Source organism: Rhodofomes roseus (genome assembly GCF_022264815.1).
Source record: "Rhodofomes roseus strain CIRM-BRFM 1785 chromosome Unknown C8Q71scaffold_19, whole genome shotgun sequence".
Taxonomy (NCBI): Eukaryota; Fungi; Basidiomycota; class Agaricomycetes; order Polyporales; family Fomitopsidaceae; genus Rhodofomes; species Rhodofomes roseus.
This window is the reverse complement of record NW_025952975.1, coordinates 402894-428680: the sequence shown is the minus strand read 5'-3', so window position 1 is coordinate 428680 and position 25787 is coordinate 402894. Positions and strand designations below refer to the sequence as shown.

Below are 25787 nucleotides of genomic sequence, written 5' to 3'. Positions count from 1 at the left end.
TCACATAAGCGTACTAGGCGCATAACGCTGCCAATGGTGCTCTAGGACGATTCATAGAATCTAAGTCCGAGCATTCCTCTAAACTTAAGGAATTTGACACGGCCTAAGTTCTTGGTGAACAGGTCTGCTGGATTTTCATCCGTACTGATGTAGAAGAGCTCGACTTGCTTCTCCTCAATCAGTTCCCTGATGTAATGGTAGCGTATGTCGATGTGCTTCGACCGCCTCTCAGTTACAGGGTTGGAGCCGATGAATATCGCTCCTTGGTTATCCGAGCAGATAGGGAGTGCGCCAAGTAGGTAACCGATCTCCTTGAGGAGCATCTTAACCCAGACGACTTGGCGGCTACAGTCGCTGAGCGACATGTATTCAGCCTCAGTTGAAGACAGTGCAACCGTCTTTTGCCGTCGAGACAGCCAACTGAACACTCCGTTCGCCAACTTCATAAAGTAGCCACTCTGAGACCGTCTCATTTCTGGGTCATTGGCCCAGTCAGAGTCTGTGCATGCCGAGACACCTTGTCCAGATTTGCCGCTGTATACAAGCGCATAGGACTTGGTACCCACGAGGTAGCGGCAGATATATAGCGCTTTATCCAAGTGGTCCTGTGACGGATTTGCAGCTTGTTGCGCGAGTTTAGTCACAGCAAAGCAGATGTCAGGTCGAGTTCCGAGCATGATATATAGCAAGGAGCCGATGACGGTCTGATACCGGCTTCGAAGTGCAGGATCAACCGGGCCAGTGTGCGGCTCAGGTTTGTAACCCGCAGGGAGTGGAGTAGGCGCAGACTTTGCATTCTGCATGCCACAGCGCTGCAGCACAGTCTCAAGGTAGGCAGTTTGGTCGAGATGAATCTCGTCGCCTTTCCGAGTAATGCGCATACGCAAGAACTCCTTGACGTCGCCTAGGTCGCGACACTCCCACTTCTTCATGAAGCGGTTCTTGAGTTTGGCTACAAGGGCCTTGTCTTTGCCACAAAATAGGGCATCATCCACATAGACTATGACTAGGACAAAACGTCCGTCTTTCGTCTTATAGATGAAAATTCCGGCGTCGGATACAAGGCGTGTAAAGCCGAGTTCCTTGAGAGACTCATTCAGGGTGCGCCACCACGCTAACCCTGCCTGTTTGAGTCCATAGAGAGCACGCAATAGCCGGAGGACTCTGTGCTCTTGGCCTTTGACTTTAAAGCCTTCAGGCTGCTCCATGTAAATCTCCTCGTCGAGTTTACCATAGAGGTACGCATTACGGACGTCGAGTCCGGAGATGTGCATGCCCTCGAGCGCAGCTAGCGCGAGTATAAGGCGCACGGTCTCAAAGCGAACGACTGGAGAGAAAACCTGATCATAATCGAGGCCTTCAATCTGGGAGTAGCCTTTTGCGACTAGTCTAGCCTTCTTTCGACCGTCAGTTTTGACGTCGAAGACCCAGCGGTTTTTGGTAACCCTACGTCCCTTAGGACGGTCAACCAACTCATAAACACCACGCTTGCGCAGAGCCTCTAACTCTTCGCGACACGCAGCTTTCCACTTCTCTTGCTCCTCTTTAGGTAGCTTCGAGATATCACGGAATGTCCATTCGCGTACGCTGAGCTTCGGAGAATCTTGGTCAACTAGTGGTAGCGCTTTTGCAAGCAGCATGTTAACCAATCCTACTCCCCCTTCCCGGCATAGTTGTGCCATGAGTAACTCTTCGACTTCGTCGTCGTCAGAGCCCGAGGAGGATCCAGAAGGTTGGTCTGGCTGTGGATCAGGCGCAGAACTAGGTCCGGGAACCGGTTGCTGCCTTGACTGTGGTTGAGAGCGGGAGCTACCCGGCTCTTCTCCGACAATCTTTCTCCATTGCCCCTTCTTTTCGATCTCTTTGTATATTTCTACGGGGGTCCGTTTCTCCCCATAGACATTCCCTGGGCGGGTTACTGGCTTCCGCTCTCTCCCTGAGCGCCGCGGCGCATCATCGCGCGCTGGCTCTTCCGGAGGTTGAGGCGGCGGAACTGGACTGGGCGCCCTAGGCTGCTCCTGAGCATCGTCACGCTCATTGTCCGCTCCCTTTGGAAGGTGATGAGAGGGATGATCGTTGTCATCGTCATCATAATTCTCCTGAGAAGTGGGTTGGCGACCCGCTTGGTCAGGTCTAGGTGCAGATTGCAACCTAGTGTTGCCTCGCCGTTTCATGTCCGGGCATTTTGGGAACATGAGTTCATCAAACAGAGCGTTCGATGAAGTGTAAAGCACATTATTAGGGCTGCGCATGAATCGCGCCCCATGCCCACCAGGGGCAACCCCGAGGTACACCATTAACTCAGATTTCCGAGATAGTGTATTCTGACGCACGTCTTTCGGTATGAATACATATGCGCCGCACCCAAATATTCTTAGGTGCTTGATGCTGGGAGCCTCGCCATTTAACATCTCATAGGGGGTACGCCATTTGAGACGTCGGACAGGTGTCCTGTTGTAGAGATGAACAGCGTGCTCAACCGCAAATTCCCACCAGGATTCAGGTAGACACGCTTCATGGCGCATGGCCTCAGCTTTGTCCATTATCGTCCTGTTGAGTCGCTCCGCTCTGCCATTCTCCTGAGGAGTGTGCGGCGAACTTTGCAGGATCTGGATACCCTCGTCTTTCAGCATTTTGTCGAACGCTTCAGACTTGTATTCTCCCCCAGCATCTGACATCCACTTCTTAACCTTCTTGCCGTACTGGTTTTTGGCCATGGCTAAGAATTGGCGCGTGGCCGTGATCGCAGCACTCTTGTTGCGCAGATTCACTGTCCATGCATTGGAAGTGTAGTCGTCATAGTACAGGATGTAGTACCTATACTTATGGTAGGAGTCGATGGGAAACGACTTCACATCAGAGTGAATGAGCTCGAAGGGCTCTGTCGCTCTCAACGTAGATGGCGGAAATGCTTTGTTATGCATTTTCCCTTCCGCGCATCCTGGGCATATAGGATCCTCCCTAGGGAACTCTATCGAAGGTGGGAAACCCTCGGTGTGTTTCTGTGCTTGCCGTAGTACGTCCTTAGAAGGATGTCCTAGGCGGCGATGCATAGTGTGGTAATCGACGGAATAAACCGTCTGATGGATACTCATAGCGTCCTGTGAAGGCAAGGACTGTATCTCGAATATCGTTGAACTAGGGTGCCGCGGCTTGAACACATATAGTGGTTCACGCGCTCCTTGTTCATAGAGGTCGACGTGCTGCGCACCACCGCGCACTGTCATTCCTTCACGGAGGAACGTTCCCATGGATAGGAGACGTTGATGAAGACCTTGGAAGTAATAAACAGGGAATAATCTGGTCGTCGTATGACTACCATCGTCATTCTCAAAGTTCAAGAAGACTGTCCCACGCTTTGTGCATACGGCAGAGCCGTTTGCGGTCGACAAGACGATTGGCTCACTGAGGTCCTCAATCTCAGCAAAATCATCTAAATTGTTGGAAAAATGTAATGATGCTCCAGAGTCCAACATCCAGGAGTCAGACGACTCAACCGGCTCTGGTTCATGCCAAGCCTTAGCTTTTCCCTTACATTTGGTGCACGCAGCGAAATCGCGCGAATGCCGACAACCAACTGATTTGTGCAACGAACTACTGATATATTCATTCGTTACACTGCGACTACGACTGCGAATACTACGTCTCTTTAAAGTAGACCTAGTGCGTCTACTACTACATGCGGCTGTATGAAGCGCAGGGTTAGTAGGTCGCTTGGGAATAAAAGCTGAAGGGACTGACCCAGCATCAAAGTCCTCCCCTAAACCGGCGGCGTTAGCCAGCTCGTCGTCGATGTCGTACTGACCGTCTGATCCCCAATCAAGTGGATCCTGAGTCGTAGGACCTTCGTCCTCGTCGTACGAGTTGTACGTCCCGTCCATGATCGCGTCGATCGCATGGCCTACTTCAGAACCATGACGAGAGCGTTTGGACGCCCGAGACTCTGACTCCGAGTTGGAGAGGTACTCCTCAATCCGAGCGGAATTGTCAACGACCTCAGACAACGTTGTGAGACGCTGTGAGGTGCCAGAGACGTCGATGTCTTTGGCGAGCTCCAGGGCACTCTTGAGCCACCGGTGAGCATTCTTGCTGTGGCCGGTTTTGGCGGGACGGGTGGTGACGGTGTGAGACTTGCTGCCCGAAGGCGCTATCTCGACAACTTTGGAGGTGGTAGGACCCGCTATCGACGCCTGTGAGGCGAGATGCGCATGGTCCGTATGATCTCCCTGGTTGGCGCGGGACTTAACTTGCTTGCCGCTGCGTTTACCGCGCTGCTTGCCTTTGCCCTTGCCTTGACCTTCCTTCGCACCGCCGCTGCTGCTGCCATCCTGGCGCTGCTGCTGCTGGTTGAAGTTTGGTTCGCCGTGCTTACGCTTAACGGCGGAGATCTTCTTCGCGCTCTGCGAAGATGACGCCTGCTTGCCGCCTTGCTCGTAGGCAATGACGACAGACTCCCGTACATAGTCGATCTTCATCTCCGTAAGCTCTTTGGCTTGGAGGATCGTGGTGACGACAGTGTCGTACCGGGAGGGCAGCGCATTGAGCGCTATCATCGCCCGCAGTGAAGCGGGGATGTCGATCCCTTCGCCCGCAAGCTTGTCAAACGCAGCTGCGATGTTAGCGAACGTCGGGTTTGGGTGCTCGTTCGGAGGGATCCGAGCATTGATCGCTGTCCTAAACTCCTTGTAAACACCGGCGGGGGTCTGCTTGTCATAGAGCGCCTTCAGCTCGTCCCAGAGGGCCTTGCTGGTCGTCTTGTTCTTGACAGCCGCCTTGACGGACGACGTCAGGCGAAGACGGATCGACCCCTGTGCCTTCTGATCGCGCTGCAGCCACTCGTAGTAGACTGAGGGATTCTCTGTGTCCAGAGTAGGCTGGGGCCAGGTCGAATTGACAATGATCCAGACCTCCTGCGCCATGAGGAAGGCTGACATGGATTCAGCCCAGGCGCGGTAGTTGGAGCCATCGAGGATGGGGACAGCGGTGAAGAGGGTGTTGGAGGCCATTGGTAGAGGGTTTGAAGTGATAAACTCGGTAAATGGGGAATACTGACAACAATGTCATCAGCCCTCTACTCAATGACGAGTGCAGCCTTAGAGGCGCAACCACCGCTATGGTGCATGTGCTGGGGATAGCAGCAACAGAGTTGCGCTAAGACCTGCAGCGATGTACGCGCATAGTCCCCCCCTGGCTTCAAGCCACTAAGGCGAAGCCACAGGTAAGCTGGTGCGCACTCTGAGACGCAGCCAGTGAGGCGCAGTACTCAGGCAGTGACCAGGGCTCATAACCTGTTGAGCAGGCAGCTCCACGCAGTGGTGCGCCCTCACAACTTACCTGCAAGGTTGCTGATGCTTGATACACACGCAAGTACTTCGACTGAAGGTACTGGGGATTGAGCTACGCTACTGGGGTCCTTATATACATGAGGAGACCGCTTATCTAAGCTACTGTATAGTACGTTCCCACGACATACAAGGTAAGTGGCGTAGCCATGTGATAACACACAAATGACATCATAGATGACATCACGGACCCGGAGCTTCCCATAGAACCGGTCCGGCCTGTGATTGAACCCGGCAGCCCGGTAGGCGCCTTCCTAGTTCAACATCCCCACCTTGCAGCCTTCGAGCAGACCACGGTTCCCGCGCATCTCGCAGCTGCCTGGCCCCCGCTGACGCCTCAGACGAAGACCGCCGTGCACTCGTCCAGACTCCGGGCCACTAACAATGGGACTCGCGAGGAGAGGAAGCACGCCCGCGCACTGCGCTGCGACTAGTCCACCTGCGTCGTCACGCCGCTGTAACACGGCCAAGCCCAGGCGCGTTTCGTGCCGCGAGCTCGAGGTGGCCGTGCAAATTGCGCCGACAAGCACACCGACTCGGAGGGACCCATGTGAGACGGCACTCCCCGCAAGTGCGATCTGTCATGAAGTCGTGTGTGGGTCCTCCGAGGTTGGAAGAGGGGCCCGGGCTGGGTCGGCACAGATAGTGCACTGCAAAAGGACGTGCGCAAGCCCATGTACTATAGTATTGTAGTATTGTATCTGGGTACTAGTAATGTCAATACATGATGTTGCCTTGAATTCGAGTACGATTCAGAGACATGGGGTGAAAGTCTAGACGAGACTTAGACAGGTAAGGTATTTTAGACAAAGATTAGACAGGCCAGACACATTTAGAGGGTTAGGGCCTGTCAGACAAATCACAGCTTTGCTGATGCATGTGCGCGGGCGAGGAGCTCACGAGGTGCGGGTAGCCGAGCCTTGGCGAGGAGCCGGCGCGGGTTACGCTAACGTGCATCGGTGAGGAGCCAACGAGAGGCTGGTCATCAGTCTAAGGCGAGGAGCCATTCAGACGAGTAATCTGACGTGCGAGGGCGAGGAGCTCGCGAGGTACAGTCGGTCGGGCCTTGGCGAGGAGCCGGCGCGAGGATAGTAGACGTGCGCTGGCGAGGAGCCAACGAGACAAGCGTGCTCGGGGCGAGGAGCCCGAGAGACGAGACAGCGAGGAGCTGCTCAGTTTGTCGAGGAGCGAGGAGCACTCTCGACGACAGCGGACTCCAGTTCGGACGGTGCGGGTATCACACGCGGACGAAGTGGTAGGAGTTAAGATGCTTAGCGTCTATTCGTTGCGCGCGCAAAGTGGCTGCACGCGCGCACTTACAGTAATTACAGAGTAGAATACAGGTGTTAAATGTCCAGTAATTATATACGCGCTACGAAGACGTGCAGCTCGCGATTACCGAAAGTGTTCTTGTAGATAGTAGTGTACGCGGACTTAACGTGTTCTACTGCATCCGTAACATCACCGTAGGACGAAGGCGGGCGATGACAAGTTGAGTGCCGCACCTGTTGGGGGGCCCAGGCCGCGAACGTCAATAGCACCTCTCGCTTGCTGTCAGCCCCGCACCGAGACAACGGTCCGCCGTCAATGCCAGGAAGGGGACCAATGTACGTCGACACCCGGGTGGGTGCTCCTGATTCGTTCCATATGGTACTTCCATATTAGGTATCATTCCTTCCCGATCTGTCAGTCGATCACTCATTCTTCACGCATCACGTTTCCATTCGAACATGTCATGTCTTCTCGTTCTGGCCACTGCTCCCTCTTAGTTTTTACCTCTCTCGAGTGCCTCGGTCTGCTTTGGTCTCCCGCTGTATTTGTAGAGGGCCGTGTCGCCCGTTCTTGCATCGAATCATACCCCCAGCTTCTCCTCTCTCGCTCACACGCGCTTCAGGATTCGGCACGGACGAGCGGCTCGACATCGCGCGTGCACCTCAAGTCGAGTTAGTCGAGAAGTATTAGCTACGTATCCGATTTGTATTAGTTGCGGCGCCACTACCTCTACAGAACATCACCGCCGTCCTTCTACAGCCCTTACACCCTTCGTCGACTTCTCTAAATGCCTGCACCAGGACGAGTCATTGTGTTGGTGTTGGTTCGCCAGCACTTCCGCATTTCTCTCCGACACTGCCTGCTCTGCAATTCACTAGTCTTGTCCCGGAAGCACAGACAACCGATCTGCCCCGAGGCAGCACGATTGCCGATGTGAAGAGACTCTTCACTATTTGTCGGCGATTCAACTGCAGTCGGGGCCCATCGGCTGCACCGACCACCTCTCGCTTGCCACCTCCTCCTTCCCATCCCTCAGCCCCTAGCTGCATCCATGGCAAGCTCTTCCAAGCGCAACAAGAGGAAGGCCTCATCGCCCATTGACACTGCTAGTCTTGTCGACGAGTTGATTGAGCACCATCCCAAGCGAGTTCGGTACTCGGCCAAGGCAAGCAGTACAAAGGCGACTCTCAAGGCTGCTCGACTCGAGACCAATTCGGGATTGAGAAGAAAGGGAAAGCAGGTCGCCAAGAGCTCTCAGTCATTGAGAGCTAAGGTCAGAACCTGTTTGTGCTGGGCTTGCTGATGTCGCTCACAAATGCTTTACTCGTCACAGCCCAGTGCTTCTTCGGGCTCTGCTGATCGGAAGGTGTGTTGCGAGGCTCATCTCTCTCTACCTGTTGGTCTTTGTGCCTGACTGAAGGACCACTTCATAGGCTTCAGGCTCATCAGGCTCGGCAAAGGGCATCACTCTGAAACCCTACCTAGTCGGTCGGATTATGCTGTTGCCCTATGGTCTGAATGTTTGTCACTGGACCTCTTGTCATGTCATTTGCTTGAGCTCACTATCTGCATCATCCAGAAGAAGGGTGCTATCCGAGTGACGAGGATGAGGTCTGCAGGCGATAGTATCAATTCGCTGAAGCGACAAGGTCTCGTTGCTTCGAAGGATCTTGAGGACGAGTACCTTGCAATTGAGCCTGATATGGATCGAGCTGCTGTCGACGACCTCCTGAAGGGTTTGTTTCCTCGGTACTTTGCCTGGCTGGCTAGCATCGGCAAGGACCCTGACTCGCCACTTCACTGGAGGGTTGTTGCGAAGGACAGGCAGAAGCTTGAGGTCCTGGAAGACGACACCGACTGGCCTTCCTTCCCTGATCTCTGCAAGGCTGTTCACGATCGCAACTCGGGCTGGCAAGAACGAACCTGGTGTTTCGGTATGCATTGCCATTCAGAGTATCTGTTGTATGATCTGGCTCATGCATCCTGCAATACAGTCTCGGCAACACAGATTCCATCTGCTGTCGTCAAGTCTTGGGACAAAGGCAAGGGTAAAGCAGGTGCCAGCAGTGCTGAGGTTCGCAAGCAAGGTATAGGGCTTGTTGGAGATGACGAGGCTGTCGACGATGAGTCAGAGGCTGTCGAAGATGAGCCAGAGGCTGTCGAGGATGAGTCGGAGGCTGTCGAAGGCGAGGAGGAGGCTGACGAAAGTGAGGAGGAGGCTAACGAAAGTGAGGAGGAGGCTGGTGAAGGCGAGGAGGAGGCTGGCGAGGGTGAGGAGGCCGATGTTATCAGCATTTGTAGGCTTCTATTGTCGTTTCTTTGACCTATGTTCTGATGCTGCAGATCATCTAGCTTCGGCCAACACTGAGGCTGCTACTGAATCTGCCCACGAGACCGAGGGCTCAGAGTGGGAAGACAAACCATTGGCTCAGACAAAGTCCAAGAGTGAGTACTTTAAGCTTTCTGTCGCCTGCCTCAGGTTCACTGATCCTGTTGGTGCTGGATGTCCAGGAAAGCTTCGACGAGCTCTCAACACCATTGAGAGAAGCTTCTCGAGCATAAACTTGGGAAAGTCTATTGAGCCCTCGGTTTCTGGTAAGCCTACCTCACATTGTCGCTGAAACAGCCTTATAACCTTCTGCGATTAGGTGGCTCTGGCACCACCTCAGGCCCAAGCCTTGTCGCTGCTGGAGGGTCCTCGTCCGGTGGCTCTGGTGCTGTTGCTGTTGCAGGCTCCTTGTCTGATGGCTCTGGTACAGTCGCTGTTGAAGGCTCCCTGTCCGATGGCTCCAGTACAGTTGCTGTCAGAGGCTCCCTGTCCGATGGCCCTGGTGTGGCAGCTGCCCTTCCAGAGATTGACTTTACCAACCCTCCTTTCGCACAAGCGAGTGGATCAACAGCAGCCCCTGTGACTCGCTCTGCGACAATGTCAGGCCTACCTCGGGTCCTGCTGTCCAAAGACACTATTGCTGACGACCCTTGGGGAATGTAAGCATGCGAAAGGTATGCCAGAGTTAGCACACTCCAATGCTCGTTCTGACACATCATTCAGATGCTCTTGGGCCAACAGGAGCATGGTCCAAGCCACCCGATACTCGCTTCTGCCACTTTTTGACTGCCTAATCTGCGACATTGACTGCCTCGGCCTTCCACTGCTATCTTAGTACAGATTCTAATCCAGAACCCTCTCTCCTTCGTAACTTTCTTGCATCATTTCCATTGCCAAATACCAACATAGGCCCATTTAGATCTTTTTAATCGTGCTGATCGGTGATACTACACTCTCTTGTCCAGTATCTATGCACCGAGTCGCCTACTACCTAATATCATGGAGTTCTTCGCTGTAACCTGCAGTGCTCTGAGTGTGAGATCAGGCATGTTGGAGCATGTAATCGTGGCAAGCTTGCGAGCTCGGTGCAGATCGCAATCTCGGTAGGTTCCGAGTGGCTGAACTCCTCGTCACATCGAACAGCCTTCCCTTCTTGTCCTTCAGCTGCCAAGTACAATGGCATCTCTCGCTCAAGCTCAGGCTAATTGCCAGACTGTAAGTCACATCTCATCTGTAAAAGTGTTCAACTCATATGTGTTGGGCTAGCAGACTGCTGAGAGATGTTCAGTCAAGCTGAACACGACACTGGTGATGACGATGATACGGTCCAATCGGTTCTGGTTCCCCAATGGAACACTGGTCATTGGAGTAAGTCTGCATCACTGCAACTGTTCTGTACAATGTAAGGATTACTGATTGCCATCTGCAGGTTGGCCAAACACTGTACAACATCAGGAAAAAAAAATTCTGCAAATTGCACACACCTGAAGTTATGTAGCCCATGTGGCCTATGTAGCTGTTATAGTCGGAGCAATTAGCCACATAGCAAGCTGTAGCACACTGTAGACACACACTTGTACAATGTATGGCTACTCAGTATTACTTCATACCTACAGCGTACATCATGGTGATTGCCATTGCCATTGTATACAGAGCACCACATGAACACGAACCGTGAATATAGCCCGCAAACTCATGTTGATACATGTCCAAACAAATTTGTCTTTTTATTTGAGGAACAGTCATTAAAAGCACATCGGAACCGTACGTGTACGTGACTAAGGGGGTGAATCGCACAGGTAGTACCCCGGGTGCGCGGGAGCCTACCCGTAGTATCCGTACCCGCTCGGCATGTACGGGTTGTTCGTAGGTCTCGCGGGCATCCGCGGGTGCGGGTATAGGCGACGGGTCGGGCAGGCGAGGAGGCGAGGGGATGGGCGTGCGAGTGCGCGAGCACTACACAGGTGCGCGGGCGATCGTGCGCGGGGGGATCGTGCGTGCGTGCGTGCATGCAATTGTGCTCAGAGGGATTGTGTGTGCGGGGCGTGCGTGCATGCGTGCGGGTGGGTGGGTGGGTGGCGGCGCCGTCGAGGGGCGCATCTCGTAGTCGTCGCCCGGCGTCCAGTCCCAGCTGGTCACCGCGGGGAAGCGGTCCCAGAGACATTCATTGTCGGCGGCGAGGTGCCACCAGAACTCGCGGGAGCTTGCGCAGCCCTTGAGGCCCACGAACCCAAGCGCGTCCTCCTTCTGGTGCATCACGATGTCGTCCTCTGCGTGGCCGGGCACGCGCGGCGGGTCGGGCTTGAGTGTCCAGGAGCCGTTGGCGTACGCGCGGGGCCTGCGCTTGAACGAAGGTGGGCGGAGAGACGTGCGAACTACTCACCTGCAGCATCTGCTCCCCAGCGGCCTGCCCTCTCTCAACCTCGCCCCCACTCATGACCGCTGCCGTTTGCTCGCGCTCGACCTTGCGCGTGCGTTGCATTCGTCGGCCGTGCTTGCATGCCGGGCATTTGCCCTGCATGTTCGTGGTCGATGTGTGCCTCGGTGTTGTTTCGCTCGCGTTTGTGACGCAAGCGCGCCAGTCGTAGCCGGCTGGTGTTCGCTCGGGTTCGTGGCCCAGTCTTGCGTTGGTTCTTCGCGTGTCGCGTCACTTGTCGACGATCCTGCTCCGCGTTGAGCGCAGGAGCGGCGGTGACATGCCGCGGATGTCTTTGCGTCGAGTGGGCCGTCCAGACTCCAGACGAAGTGCGCGCGGGAAGCAGTGAGCTGGCGTGCATCGGGTGAGGGCGTGTCGAAGTGGACGTTCAGCGAGCAGCCCAGGCAGCGCGAGCGGGCGGCCCATCGCAGTGTAGCGTTGCAGCGATGAGTCGGTTCGTCAGAGCGGATGGGACTTGTGCGCGCGCACAGACCAACGCGCTGCGCGCCTCGGCAAACTCCGAGGCGGGCGCTCTTGACTTGCGCGTCGCGTTGCGCAGCGACTTGTGCCACCTCTCTTCCTCTATCTCTTAGTCCGAGTCTCCCACTGGCAGCTAGTACCCGTCGTACTCGTCGCTCCCCTCCCCCGCCGCTGAACACTTCCTCCCTGCTCGCCGCTATGCTCGGCGCGTCCGCAAACTGCTGCCAGCTCATCATTTCCCCGCCGCCCTTCCACTCGACTTACATCGTCACACGACGCCCGTCGACATCGACTTGGAGCCCACACACACGCTTTCCACTCATCCAGTCTGTACCCAAGTACCCGTTCGCTCGCCTGGCAGGGCGATGCCGCCCTGCCTTGCCCTTCCCCAACAACGCTCGCCACGTCCGCCCCCGCTGACGTGGACGCAATGGACGTGAACTGGTGCCCCACCTGCGACCGGCACATCAACGCGGTACGTGACACGCCCTCCGCACTCATTTCCGTCCGCTTGCTGTGTGTCTTCTTAGGAGGGCTACGCCCCGTACCGCTCACGGGAGTGCCTCGCCCTTGCATCTCCGGGACAATGTCAGTGGGCAGACCCTCGAAGTGGATGCTGTGCACAGGTTCGCGCGGTTCATCGTACGTCCCCGTGCTCCATTTCGTGCGGGTAGATTGGCTGACGGGCGGTGGTGCATGTAGGAATGCGGCACGATCAACGAGTACAATTCGGCGGGATATGCGCCCAAGAACCTGATGCTCATCGTCGGAAGGAGATCCGTCTGAGCGGGTTCATCGTTGGAAGCCTTTACCATAAGGTCTGTGCCTGTCCTTCTCACCTCGTATCCTTCGCTGACTGCGCCCGCCTGTGTAGTATTGTGCGCAATTCTACAAGGAGATCCTGCCCTGGGTGGCCGTGGGCAAGATCATGTACAAGGAGGACTGCTCCGTCGGGCTCGACATGAGCAGAGTATAGCAGCGGTGAACCCTGCTCACGCTGCTTCTGCTGGGAGCATGTGTGCGTCAGTCACCTCGCGTCCCGCTGTCAAGTATTAGGGTATGATTGTGTGCTCTACGTCACCGTTGTGTACATTATGTATTACCTGTAGTATGAACCAAATATATTTCATGTAGTCAAAGCTTGAAGGCAACCTGGTTATGCTGAAATATGCCTAGCTATAGCTATCTAGTCAATGATTATGGTGTACTATGGCACATGGATGCAAGGCTATCAACTGCCATAGAGTTCAGGGGTGGTACTATGAAGTGCTATAGAGTGCTACAGATATGCAAGGGGGAGCTATCACATACAATAGAGAGGGGGGTATGCAATGGCGCTATGAGGTCTATGTAGCCTATATGGCTGCACATTGCAAACTACTTTTTTCCTGATGAAGCTCTACGGTGGTCTCCTCGCCAATCTCTCCGCTGTATTCAGCAGCATGTACCTCGCCTCTCAAGTGGCAGGTTGCCAAGTTGATGGGACCTCGGAGGAGTCACCACTCTATCTCTGGGATGTCGACGCATTTGCTTTTGAGGCTCTCATTGAGTACACGCATGGTGCAAAACCGTATGTTTCCGATTCTCGTAAAAGATCCAACCTGAGCCTAACAGTCAGTACCACCTCTACTAGTGTCGATGGAGATGTGACGGGTAGGCAATACTATGCCTGCCCTAGTAGATAAGATTATGAACCGTATAGTGTAGATTAGATTAGATTGTCCATACTTAGCCATCTGCCTTCCTAATTGGGAAGTAATCCATTCTTACACCTGAACTACCACATCGTCTGTGTGCGAACCCCGCGCCATCCGAGTACGTTCAGCCCTCCTCGGCCTGCGCTCCTCGCCACGCCTAGGACCAATCCTAGACAAGGCTCCTCGCCTGCGTCCAGGACTCCCCCTCGACACGGCTCCTCGCCCTCGTCTAGGACACGCCCTCGGCCAGGCTCCTCGCCCAACCTAGGACACACCACGCCACAGCTAGGCTCCTCGCCCGGCTACGACTATAGCGGGAGCTCCTCGCCTCGCTAACGACGTCAAGACCTCACGACATTCTCCCCGGTCGCGCCGCGACCACCAAACGTCAAGTTCACGGGCAGCCCGGCCCCCCAATCAAGGGTTCCAAGCCCACGAACTCTTACATTGGTGGACACTCAGGGGACCGGTCCACTGCCCTGTGAACTCCCTCGTATATTCGGATCTTTTCTATTCCTATTCCTAGCTGTTCTATATTGATTCTAATCTAATGCCCTCGGCGACGTGGCTCTCGCGATGCCATTGGGATGTCCTGTCACCTATTCGGCAGCTCGAGCACACGTCGTTGTCAAACGGTGCACGCGCGTACGGTGCCAGCACCTCCTCCTCGACGAGCATGCCTCGAGGCTACCAGCCACTCCCTTCCGCCACTCCCCGCGACTTGCCAGCACCCGCCGCGCCCTCTACACCCGTTCCGAGGCCCGTGGGAACCGCGCGACCGCACGAGCGCCCGAACGCGTCGAACGCGCGGCCCTCGGCGCTCGACCGTCGCGTCGACTCTCGCCGCGACCCCCCTCAGCCTCTTTCGCACCCCGTCGCCTGCTCAACACGCCTACCGCGCTGCGAGGACGAGCGACGGCTCCGCTCTCCTCGCAGCCAACCGGCCCCCGCCCGCGACGCGAGCGAAGACGCGCGCGCGCGCGCGCACGCCCAACGCGAAGACGACCGACCGCCCCGCAGCGCGACGCGCGACGAGACGGCCCGCGCCCACGCGCAACACGACGCGCCGTCGACACGCGCGGCGTCGCCGCGTCGGTACGTGCAAGACAGATCGCGCGCGCACCGCCCCGAACGCGAGTTCGAAGCCGCCGCGCAAGTTGCGCGCACGAACCTCCCGAGGCACCGGACGGATGCGCCTCGCGCCGCAAGTTCAAGCGGTCGCGGAGTCTCGCAGGGGGAGCTGCCCGGAGGATTGCCAGCCGGGCGAACGGCAGAGAGAGATCGAGGTCGAGCGGGCATGGGAGCGTTGGTGAGTACCCACGTCCATCCGCCCACTGGGCTCTCCTCTCCGCATCAGGATTTCGTGTAATTCCTCTGAGGGGCCCTGTCAGGGGCTTCATAAGCGCTCAGAATGCTTCAGGTCACATCAGAACGGCTCATATGGCCATCCCTCAAGGACTCGAATTTTGGCGAATTGTTGTCGTCAGACAGAATTGTCAGACAGACTCAGACAGCCTCAGAGTGGTCAGATACTGCATCAGACTGTCAGAGGCACAAGCTGTCATATATTCAGCACTCAGATGTATTGCTCGTAAATGTCACAATTGTTTATCAGCTACACTAGCATAGTACTTATATACAGTTCAGTAGGCTCGCGCGGTACGCCACACGCCCGTGCGCATCATAGCGGCGATCCTCCTCGTACTCGCCCCAGTACTGCAGGCCATGTTGCGTGGCGCGCTCCCGTCCATTTGCTGGGTTCACCGCGCTCGTCTGCGTCGTTCTCGATGCAGCTGGCAGCGGGCGCGTCGAGGTAGGATATGCACTCGGTGGCATCACTCTTTCTCGGGCTGGAGGGTGGCGTGTTTGTCTTCAATGGGCCTCTATGCATCGGGCTGGAGCCTACCAGGTTGCCTCGAGTTGTCAACTCCTTACGCACCGCGCTGGTGCTTGGCGGTGGGTGCTCGGCGGGAGCTTGGTCGTCGTGTAATCTTCCTCGGCTGTCTAGGCTGCCCTGCGCTTGGGCTTGATTCATTGATGTTGTGCGTAGCCAGCTGCCGGCGGAGTCGTTGTTTGACAATGAGAAAGCGAAGTACTCACGGAGGACGGGTATGGCGAACTCACCCTCCGCGTTGAACGTCGCAGACCCATGTGTCTCGTACACCTGCACGGGCTCCACTGCTCCTCGAACGTGCTTGAAAGTGTCCTGGTTCTTATCGCGCGTGAGGTTCAGCAGTGCCCGGCACGGTTCCTCAGGTGGTACATTCGTGAGCTGTGTGATGTTGAGCCGCGTGAGCTTCTCGGAGGTGCCCGTGCTCGCGGCGCCGTGGACATTCCCCTTGGAGGGACGCGCGCTGTGCTGCGTGTAAAACCCAGCGATCGGGCGGATGGAGAGCAGTGGCTGTTGCCTCGCCGACGACATATAGCGGGACAGTCGTCATCAGCGTGTTGCATGCCTGAGGTGACGGACGCAGACACTCACTCGCATCGCCCTGCTCCGACTTCCGACGCACTGACCTTCCACACCTCGCAGCTCCCGCGCTCGTCACGACCACCCCGCCGAGCCCGCCGCGCTCTCGGCCTACAACTATTCTCTCCTTGAGCTTGTGCATGGTACGCGATCGTGGGGCGCGCGGCGGGTTGATTCACGTGCCGACTTTTCTTGTAGACGGGCCCGCACGTACGTTCTCGAGGTAGGCGGCAAGAGGGCAATGGTGAAGCGAAGGTAAGACGGCGATGAGGGTGCTGAGGCCGAGTGTGGACGTGCGGAGAGGAGGGTAACAAGCGCGCTTTCTGTGGCGTGTCGTGGCAGGTCGTGGCTAAGGCGCTTAGCACTTCAACTGCGCCTGCGGTCGTGACTCACAGCCTCCACCATCGTCTCACTCAACCACAGCCGCCGTCGGACCACCCCACCCACTCTACCTGAGCTCGACGTTCAAGCCCGACACCGCATGTATCAACATGTGCTAAACACGACGGATGCGAGGGTGGCACTGGAGACGGAGGATTCGGGCACGGTAGGTAAGTGCTCACACTCGATATTTGCTGAGTTACCGCTTCTTTGCAGGCAAGCGAGTGAACGTCGTATTCGTTCACTCCTGATACTCACTCGCGCACCCGACTGCTTGATCATGTTACATGTATACACACGCTCCTGCTCACTCCCTCACTCGCGCACCCACCTGCCCACCGGCTTACCCGCCTCTCCGACCTACCCTGTGGTGCCTCCGCCTCCGCCGGCCGACAGCGAGAGCACGCGCGAGCGCGCTTTCGCCGCCGCCGCACTCAAAACAGGCTTGGATGTCTTGTTATGCAGCCACGCGGACTCGTAACCCGACGCTCTTCTGTTCAGCAGGCTCTCTGCGATCGCCTGCGCCTGCGCACTGAGGTTGGGCTGGCTCGATAAGTGCATGACGCCCGCGGGGCAGCTCCTCTCCGATAAGCTGAACACCCTGGTGCGTCTTCCCATTCGCAATCGGCGCGATGGGCATCGTTAAATCGTCCATCCCCTCCGAGACTCGAGTCGCTCGATCCTTCCTTCAAGTGCCAGGTTCAACACAAACTCCTCACACGTGAAAGGGTCTTGCGGCGAGACTACTTCGAGTGTGCCGTCTCTGCACGTTGTGTGCACGGACGAGCACGCGCGGAACATCTTCCTTGACCGCTTCCTCTGCGGCACGCCCCGTAACTTCGACATGACCAAGGCGGCGCCGCAGTGGACAAGTGGCACACATGGCCTTGGACGTACGAGCGCGGGTCGAGAGCGAGCGCGGGGAGTGGTGATGGGATGGTAGGATGTGCACGAGTGCAAGACTACCAGGTAAGCCGTTGCCCAATCTTCCGTTCGCGCCGATCCCTTCTCTCTCTCGTAACGCGTCCTCGAACGCACTCTGAGCTTGTGCAGGACCCGCGTCCGTGTCATCGAACACAGGTCACGTCGATTACGGCAAGACCACATTGGCAGCAGGCATCACCAAGGTTCTCGCTGAGCAGGGTAGTGCACAGTTCAGGTACTCTGATGTCGACAGGGCTCCCAAAGAAAAGGCCCGTGATGGACGGTGCCATTATTGTTGTCTCCGCTACCGATGGTCAGATGCATCAGACCCAATAACATCGCCCCTCGACACAGCGCTGACGATGTGTAGCTCCTCCTCAGAGTCGTGATCGAATACATCATCGCCCACGCTCAACTCGCTCATCACGCCATTCCCTGTGATGCAGTCCACGCGTCTGTCGTGCCACGTCTCCGCGCAGATGCGCTCCCGGACACGTGCCTCCTCCTCGCGGCGCAAAGCGGCGAGCTGCGCGTTCTGCACAGCGCGATCGTGCTGCCGCCAGTGCGTCGTGTTCACGCGCCCGATGCCCGTGCCAACGATCTCGACGATCTGCTTGAGCTGGTTGGTGAACACCTGCCTACACGCCACGCTCTGATATGTGCATGTATATGTATTATGATCATTATGGCAGTTTTTAAATCCACTGCATTTGTGCCAATTTACGTGCAGGGGGTGTTTTTCTGACGAAATGTGTGATATGTGCTGTCTGATGTACTGTGTTACTGACACTGTCTGAGACAAAATGAGAAGGTCTGACAACATCTGATGTCTGGCATGCCCTGATGCTTCTGAAGCTCTCTGAAGGCCGACCTTCAGAGGCTCATACCTTCAGAAATTGCACACTTTCCTGATGCGCCCCATCCACGCGTACCCCCGGCGCACCTGCTCCCGAGCGACGCTGTCGCGCTTTTCACGCGCAGCTACCTCTCCCCGGCTCCCTCCTCGTCCGACGCGCCTTCGCGCTCTGCGCCTACAGCGTCGCTCGACGCACCTTCGCCCAGGCACACGCCCACGCGCGCCCTCTCCCCGTGTTCGCAGGGGCGAGCGGACGTGTACGCGTATTTCGCGGCTCAAGCCCAGGCTTTCGAGCTGCGCAAACAAGCACGCGCTCGTGTGCAACACGACGACCCGCCCGTACACCCCTTCATCGACGACCCTTCGTCTGAACATCCGGCGGTCGATCCTGCTCTCTCGCCGCGCTCGCACGCTCGAGCTGTCGTACGCGCGCACCACGAGCGCAAGACCCAAGCCGCCGAAGCAGCTTGGAGAGCGCATCAAGAACGGTGGTCACCGGATCGCTGGCCCAGCACTCCCGTCCCTCCAACGCCGGCTCCCCCGCGTGCACACCGCGCGTCCATCCCTCCAGTCGATGCATCCCCGCCGACGTGTAATCCCCGCGCCGGCGCGCCCTCGTCCCACGATCTAGCGGCCCCCGCCTCTGCGCCGCACCATCAGCGCGCGTCCGACGGCCCGGCAAGGTGTCAACCTGCCCCAGCAAGTGGCCGTCAAAGCAGCGGCGAGGGTGCGCGACCACGCCGCGCCCCTCCTAGCTACTTGGCTGCCGCGACAGGCGAAGATCCGCGCGCGCGTGCACACGCTCAACGCGAAGACGAGCGCGCTGTCGGCAGCGCAACCCGCAACGAGCACGCTCGAGCCCACGCGCGGCGCGAAGCTCCGCCCGCACGCACCGTCTCCCCGCAATCGCGCTCGCGAGCTCTCGAGCACGCACATCCCAAGCACGAGACTCAAGCTGCCGAGCAAGCAGCAAGAGAGTGCGAAGCTGCGTACTCGACGGAGCACCGACCCGCAGCTCGCGCTGCGCCGACGACATCGCACGACCAACGCCGTCTTGCGCCCACGCCTTCGTCTGACGTACACGTGTCCGCGCCCCGTCGACAGTCTCCGGCTCGCAGCCCGCAAGCGAGCGAGGTCGTGCGATGTCACCGCACACCTCGCAGCCAACCGGCGGCCCACGCGAACGAGACGAGCAAAGACCACCACGGCTACTGCAATTCGTCTGGGGGGCTCGTCCGCGCGTCCGCGACAAGGGAAGGAGCAGGATCGACTGACACGCGAGAGGGTACAGCAGCGCCTACGCGCAGTCCTCGCGCCGATGCGCGGTCGTCCGACGCGCTTCTGCACTCGCGACGCCCTGTTAACGACCCGTCCCCGTCTCGCGGACTGGCGGCACCGTCTCCCACATCGCTCCCTCGCCACTCTTCCGACATCCGCTTGCGCACGCTCGCGCTTGCACGCCCTCCGATCAACGGTGAGGACGTGTGTCCTCCGTCTCCGCTCCCGACTGGGCCACCCGCCTCGGTGTTCATCCCAACATCCGACCGGCTTAACCATTCGGGCACATCCGCTACTAGCAACATCGAGGATGCGCGATTCTGCGCTCCCCGCTGCTACCCGACCGGCGAGACAAGGGAAGAACTCACCCACGTTCGACGCGACGAAGCTTTGCGTGAACCGAGTCAAGCTCGTTCCTCCAAGCAACTCGGAGGGCAGGAACTCCCAGTTGAGTCGGCCGTACTTCGTCGCCCTTCACGAGAACATTGGCCAGCTTCGGCGCGCACGGGCCGCGAGTTTGAAGCTTCCTTGCGAACCACGCGGAAAGCCTCGTCGAGCCACCCGAGTGTGCTCAATGCCTGTCCGCCCTCTGCGTGTTCACCCGCGGTCTCGACGGACATGTGCGGCTCCTCGCCTCCACACGCAATCAGCCTACCCACCAACGTGGAGCCCTCTAGTCTGCCTCCGCAACGAGAAGAATTGGCTCAATTCTGGAGCAGCTTCCTGCGGAAACCTCAGGTTCCGGCAAGTGTGTGATCTCCACGCCTTGTCTGAATCCTGGGGGGCAGCATTCCCATCGCCTCCGTCTCTTCCCAGCCCACCCACCCTAGGCTTGTCTCCTCTACCTTCACTACCCTTCTCGACAGAATCTCGAGCCGAAACTCTCCGACTGGATCCTTCCGACTCGAGATTGGGGGGCAGGGGGTAGGGGAGGATAGGGTACAGGGGGCAGCTATGCCAGGGCCTAGCCGACCCTAGCCCGAGGGATGTGCAGACCCTTCGCGAGGATGATAGCTCGGGACGCTGTACAAGCAGGAGAGCACATCCTCTGTGTAGGGAAGAGGGCAAGGCTGCTACGGGCAAGGGAGGTTAGTGGAGCATGCGGGGATCTAGCTGAGCATGCGAGGACGTCGCCGACGGTTGCCTGTGCATCTTGGCTGATGCGCGGCAGGGATGGATGCTCGGATGTGGTGCGTGCGGGACAGCTCAGCCTCTGCGTGGCGGAGCCGCAGTTTACTGCCAAATTTTTTTTTTCTTATCTCTTGTTCCCTTTCAACCCTCTATTCTACGCTCACATGTACTTCTTCTATCTGCACTTGTTTGACCCCTCACCTTCACACTACACACTTCATAATGGGGGGCTCTGTGACGGGTAGGCAATACTATGCCTGCCCTAGTAGATAAGATTATGAACCGTATAGTGTAGATTAGATTAGATTGTCCATACTTAGCCATCTGCCTTCCTAATTGGGAAGTAATCCATTCTTACACCTGAACTACCACATCGTCTGTGTGCGAACCCCGCGCCATCCGAGTACGTTCAGCCCTCCTCGGCCTGCGCTCCTCGCCACGCCTAGGACCAATCCTAGACAAGGCTCCTCGCCTGCGTCCAGGACTCCCCCTCGACACGGCTCCTCGCCCTCGTCTAGGACACGCCCTCGGCCAGGCTCCTCGCCCAACCTAGGACACACCACGCCACAGCTAGGCTCCTCGCCCGGCTACGACTATAGCGGGAGCTCCTCGCCTCGCTAACGACGTCAAGACCTCACGACATTCTCCCCGGTCGCGCCGCGACCACCAAACGTCAAGTTCACGGGCAGCCCGGCCCCCCAATCAAGGGTTCCAAGCCCACGAACTCTTACAGGAGAGCTGCCTAGCCTCTTCACTCCCTCAGTACCACAGCTCATCGGTATTCTGAAGCTTGCGATGATGTGGGAAATGACGAGAGCGAGGCAATTTGCTATCGATGCCTTGGACTCCCTACCCCTTCAGGGTAGTCCCGAATGGGGGCCGATTGCGAAGATCGCCTGTTGTATGTCCTACGGTGTTGAGCCTTGGCTCATTCCTGCTCTCTAGTGCCGAGCACGGGTATACCCATGGGTATCCCGAAGTGTACCCGGACCCTCACCCGCACGGGTTCAGACCCGTGCGAGCGGGTACGGGTGGCGCGCGGGTTGCCCCGGGTAACGGCGGGTCACAGCGGGTACATGCGGGCCACGGGTACACGTATATATTTGCTGCGGAACATCGCAGGACGAGACGTACATTTCGAGTAACAGCACTGATGGTTACGACATTAGGTTACGACATTACATACACCTAGTTATCAGTCACCCCGCGCACAAACATCTTCGCGCCGTTGTCGGATTCAGAAGTGACCTTCAAGATGTCAGTGTCCTTCACAAATCCGAGTTTGCTCCAGTCACCGAGGCATAAGACTGCGCGGATTGATTGCGCAGACATGCCGTTACGGATGTGCGGCAGGACCAGTCGTCCGCGACTAAAGATGCGCTCGACGTCGGCAGAGGTCGCTAGAATATAGGTGCATGAATAGCAGAACACAGAGATCGAAGACGGTACGAACCAGGTATGGTCAGATAGCTAATAGCCATCCACGAGAGGTTCGGATAGGTGCGGCGATGCTCGTACCACCAGCGGACCGGGTCCTGGACAGCCTCAACGTCGGACGCAAGGTATGCCACGAGTTCGTCGGCGACCTTGGCCGGCTTTGGAGGCGCAAGGGCGGGAAGGTTATCGAAGATGTTCTTGGACTATGTCATCGCATGAGCGGCAGACAAAGCTGGTAACGCGAATGAGACGCACCTTTTTATCTCCTTCATCATCGCTGCTGTCGGTCCCCACAGTTGAGCCGGCATCTGACGCCCTGCGCTCACCGTGTCGCGACCGCCAGTCTGCATACTCGTCGCGAACGAGCTCCTCCGCAGTGTTGATCCACCCTTCCTGCCACCTTGCGTTCTCGAAGTAGCGCAGTTTGTAACGCGGATGCAAAACTGACGAACACGTCAGCATGGAGACCTCTCCGAATTTGTACACTTACCCATTGCGATACGGTAGGTGTCCGACTCATCTGTCTTGCCGTAGTACCTATTTAACGTCTTCTTTGCAAGCCCGACGGCCGCACGGATTGACGGGAGAACACTCGCTTTGAGCGAGTAGTTCGTGAGGTGCTCGTCGAGGTGATCCATCACCGGGATCACCATCGCAAGGTTGGGAGTCGCCCTTGAGAAGAATTGCGTTGCGTCCCAGAAGATCTAAAGGCGCGTGGCAATGCAGAGGCAGTGAGTGGTGACTGTCAAAGAGTGACACAGCGTGACTCACCTTCAGAACGTCACAGAGCTGGCTCACTATCTTCCACTCACCATCGTCCAGCTCCATCCGCCGCAGGTCCATGGCGCGGTCTCCCGTGAGTGCATTGATAGCATCGCGGTACTCGAGCGCGAACTGAAGCATCATATAGGTCGAGTTCCAGCGCGTGCGAACGTCGCGCGGCATGTTCTCCTGCGGCAGATCATTCTGCTCGAGTTTGCTGGACCACGCGGGGAGCAGCTTTGTCGGGGAATGGATCACGCTGAACGCAAACTTGCGCAGCTGTGCAAAGGTGAGTACTTAGTTAATCCAGTATAGTATTAGACTCGTTACAGACTTTTGCAAGGACGAGCTTGACGGGCCGCGTAGTCGCATCAAGCTCAGCAACCTCCTCCGCCGTCATGTTCTGTTGCTCATCAACCCAGCCGTCCACATCATCATCCTCCAGGTCCACCGCGTCAAGGTCCCACTCATCGACATCATCGTCATCTTCAATATCCGCCATACCCTCGGTGAGTTCTCGCAGTGCTGCCTCTGCAGCGTCCAGGCCGTCATCATTCCCGTTCCTCCTGCGTCGTGTCGTGTCGAATTGCTTCAACAGCGTCTTCACGACGAGATTCAGGATGTGATCGAAGCATCGCACACGTGCCCGCTGTCCACGGAAATCGTCGATGAGCTCGTCAAGCTCATCGATCATGACGTCGTTTGCTGTGGCATTGTCGGCGGTAACAGCGAGCATCTGCATGAAGTAGTGAGTGCTTTGTTCAGTTGTCTTATCATATTCTGACCTTTGTATCAATGCCGAGGTCTTTGACTAGGTCCGCGAATGCAGCCGCAAGGTTTACACCGGAATGGGACCTCGCCAGCTCGATGACATCAAGGACCATGCGGCACGGCGCACCGTCGATCTCGAAGTGAACCGAGAATGCGACCATCGCCTTGTGATTGGGCGAGGTCCAGCAGTCGGTGGCGAAGTTCAGCTCGCCTTGATATTCCTGCAATCGCGGTAAGTCACAAGCATCCTGATGTGTCCCATGTATGTGCTCACCTGCAGCATGCTCGCAATACGTGTGCGCGTATTCTTGAAGACGTTCTGCACGTCGCGCGCGACAGTCCAGCGCGACGGGAGGTAGTATTCCGGCCGGCCCGTTTTCATCAAGGCCTGAAAGGCGCGGTCCTCAACGATGGAGAATGGCCGCAGGCTTTCTGCTACCCAGCGGACAATCTCGGCCCTGGTCAAAGCTCTTAGGTCAGTGGCCGCTTTGTATGTCCTGATTGCTACACTGACCGCGTCTCATTCTTTGTATGCTGGCGCACAGAATACGTGACTGGGCCCTTTCCCGTGCGAGCAAAAGCCACGGTAAGATCGCCGGAGCGCATGTAGGCCTTCACACCATCACGCGCCTTTGCCGCGGACCCTATGGCATCAGCAGACGCCAATGCCTCCTCCCCGAAACACTTCTTCGTGTGTTTGCGAAGGTTGCTGGTAGAGTTTCTGTCCTGTTTGTCGAGCCACCGTTTGATGATGATCTTGCAGCCTCGGTTCGCGCAGTGGAAGAGGTGAGCACGCTTGCCGTCATCATCGATCTTGATGGTCACTTCGGGCTTGTAGAACGCGTACACTGGCGCAGACCATTCCTTACTGACGCGCGCTGGCAGTGTCCAGTCAGCGTCAGCACTTCTAGATTAAAACATGCTCACCGAGTTCTTCTTCAGGGCTTTCTTCCTTCGGCGCGCGATCTTTCTTTCGGCGCCCGTTCGCATCAACTTCGACAACTTCATCATTGCTGCTGCTGTCTTCATCCTCAGGGATGTCTTCAACGCGAACACGGCGATCGGGGACCGGGACAGACGAGGTGGTCTTCTGAGCGGCCTGCTGATTGGTCGGGACAGGTGCTGGATCCTGGGAGGCAGGACGCGATTGACTTGCCGTCTGCGTGGAGCCATGTGCAGCCGTCTTCTTCGGTTTCGAAGGACGCTTTTCGGCGTCGGCGGCAAGTACCTTCTCAGTGGGAATCCGCATGCGCTTCCCACCTTGCGGTGTTGCCTCGGGACTGCTGTTCGTGCGCTTCTGACTCTGGACCATGTTGATGCCGTGAGATCAGACAAGTCTCCACTCTGTTGGACCGTTCTGCTCTGTACAGTAGATTACAGTTATAGAATTAAGGTTTGCCAGCCACCACGGAGCTATCCCGAGTGCCACCATAGACCCCAAATGGCAGTCTTACCCACGGGTATTGCAACGGGTACCCCGGGTCGGTACAAGTGTACCCTAACCCCTACCCGGGCGCACCCGTACCCGGTACCCGGGCGGGTTCGCACGACCCGTGCTCTGCACTACTGCTCTCAAGGCTGTCGTCCAGCTGGAGCCCATTGGTTGGGATACACCGCAGTTCGGCTACTTCAAATCGCCTCAGGATGCGAACCGAATCCATGTACTGTGGCGCCGTATCGACCGCCACCGCAAGGCGCTTGCATGGGCACCTCCGACATACGAGGCAGGTGCAAGCTGCACCTCGCCTGCCCAGTGCAGTGCAAAGTGGACAGCAACCTGGAGTCAAGCCCTCGCTGGCAAGCTTCTTCACCCAGATGAGCCGATCCCGGATTATCAGCTCGTCCAGTTTGTCCGCGACGATATGGGCTGCCGGACTGGATTATGCTACTCATGCAACTTTCATGCATCATTTGAGATGCGGCAGAATCCTCTATGGTCGAGGGAAGAGACAATCATTCAGAGTGTCGCCAACAGCATCAAGAGCGACTACACCTTCGATGCGGCTTAGGTGCTGCCTTGGTGAGCCATTGAACCAAGCAATCGCCTACAAGTCGCCTGTGATACTAATAGGTGTTTTACCCAGGCCATTGTTCCTTACTTCAAGTCTTAGCATCTCGCTTTGATTGCTCGCACTTTGTAGTACTACACAGGCCACTCAGTACTTCATGACAGCATACTAGTACTAGTCTCACTGTTGCTTGTGGCTCTCGTTCATTGATAGATCCCAGTATACAACACAC

At 57.1% G+C, this 25787-nt stretch overlaps 5 protein-coding genes across 5 annotated transcripts; 1 reads left to right on the top strand and 4 right to left on the bottom strand.

The window, feature by feature from the left end:
• Positions 1–7665: 7665 nt before the first annotated feature.
• Positions 7666–10441, top strand: C8Q71DRAFT_725880 (uncharacterized protein; the record flags this gene model as incomplete). The annotated part of the gene is made up of 11 exons (XM_047921727.1): positions 7666–7887; positions 7948–7980; positions 8194–8548; positions 8609–8911; positions 8958–9059; positions 9126–9209; positions 9263–9602; positions 9989–10046; positions 10108–10158; positions 10213–10311; positions 10373–10441. 11 exons carry the CDS (start codon positions 7666–7668, stop codon positions 10439–10441), a joined length of 1716 nt encoding a protein of 571 aa, XP_047776001.1.
• Positions 10442–10899: 458 nt separating this feature from the next.
• C8Q71DRAFT_860502 (uncharacterized protein) lies at positions 10900–11464 on the bottom strand (the record flags this gene model as incomplete). Its single annotated transcript, XM_047927808.1, has 2 exons — positions 10900–11286; positions 11327–11464. The coding sequence occupies 2 exons, from the start codon at positions 11462–11464 to the stop codon at positions 10900–10902; spliced, it is 525 nt and encodes a 174-aa protein (XP_047776000.1).
• Positions 11465–11938: 474 nt separating this feature from the next.
• Positions 11939–12612, bottom strand: C8Q71DRAFT_774731 (uncharacterized protein; the record flags this gene model as incomplete). The annotated part of the gene is made up of 2 exons (XM_047924547.1): positions 12542–12612; positions 11939–12481 (listed from the first exon to the last, which is right to left on the bottom strand). The coding sequence occupies exon 2, from the start codon at positions 12413–12415 to the stop codon at positions 11942–11944; it is 474 nt and encodes a 157-aa protein (XP_047775999.1). The 5' UTR covers positions 12416–12481; positions 12542–12612.
• Positions 12613–15670: 3058 nt separating this feature from the next.
• On the bottom strand, positions 15671–15968 carry C8Q71DRAFT_692457 (uncharacterized protein; the record flags this gene model as incomplete). Its single annotated transcript, XM_047919879.1, is given in 2 exon segments — positions 15671–15895; positions 15909–15968. Coding segments are annotated over 2 exon segments (285 nt in total), but the record flags the coding sequence as incomplete, so codon positions are not given.
• A 1618-nt stretch (positions 15969–17586) lies between these two features.
• Positions 17587–19203, bottom strand: C8Q71DRAFT_875757 (uncharacterized protein; the record flags this gene model as incomplete). The annotated part of the gene is made up of 4 exons (XM_047928398.1): positions 17587–17963; positions 18255–18342; positions 18364–18633; positions 19061–19203. 4 exons carry the CDS (start codon positions 19201–19203, stop codon positions 17616–17618), a joined length of 849 nt encoding a protein of 282 aa, XP_047775997.1. The 3' UTR covers positions 17587–17615.
• Positions 19204–25787: the final 6584 nt, after the last annotated feature.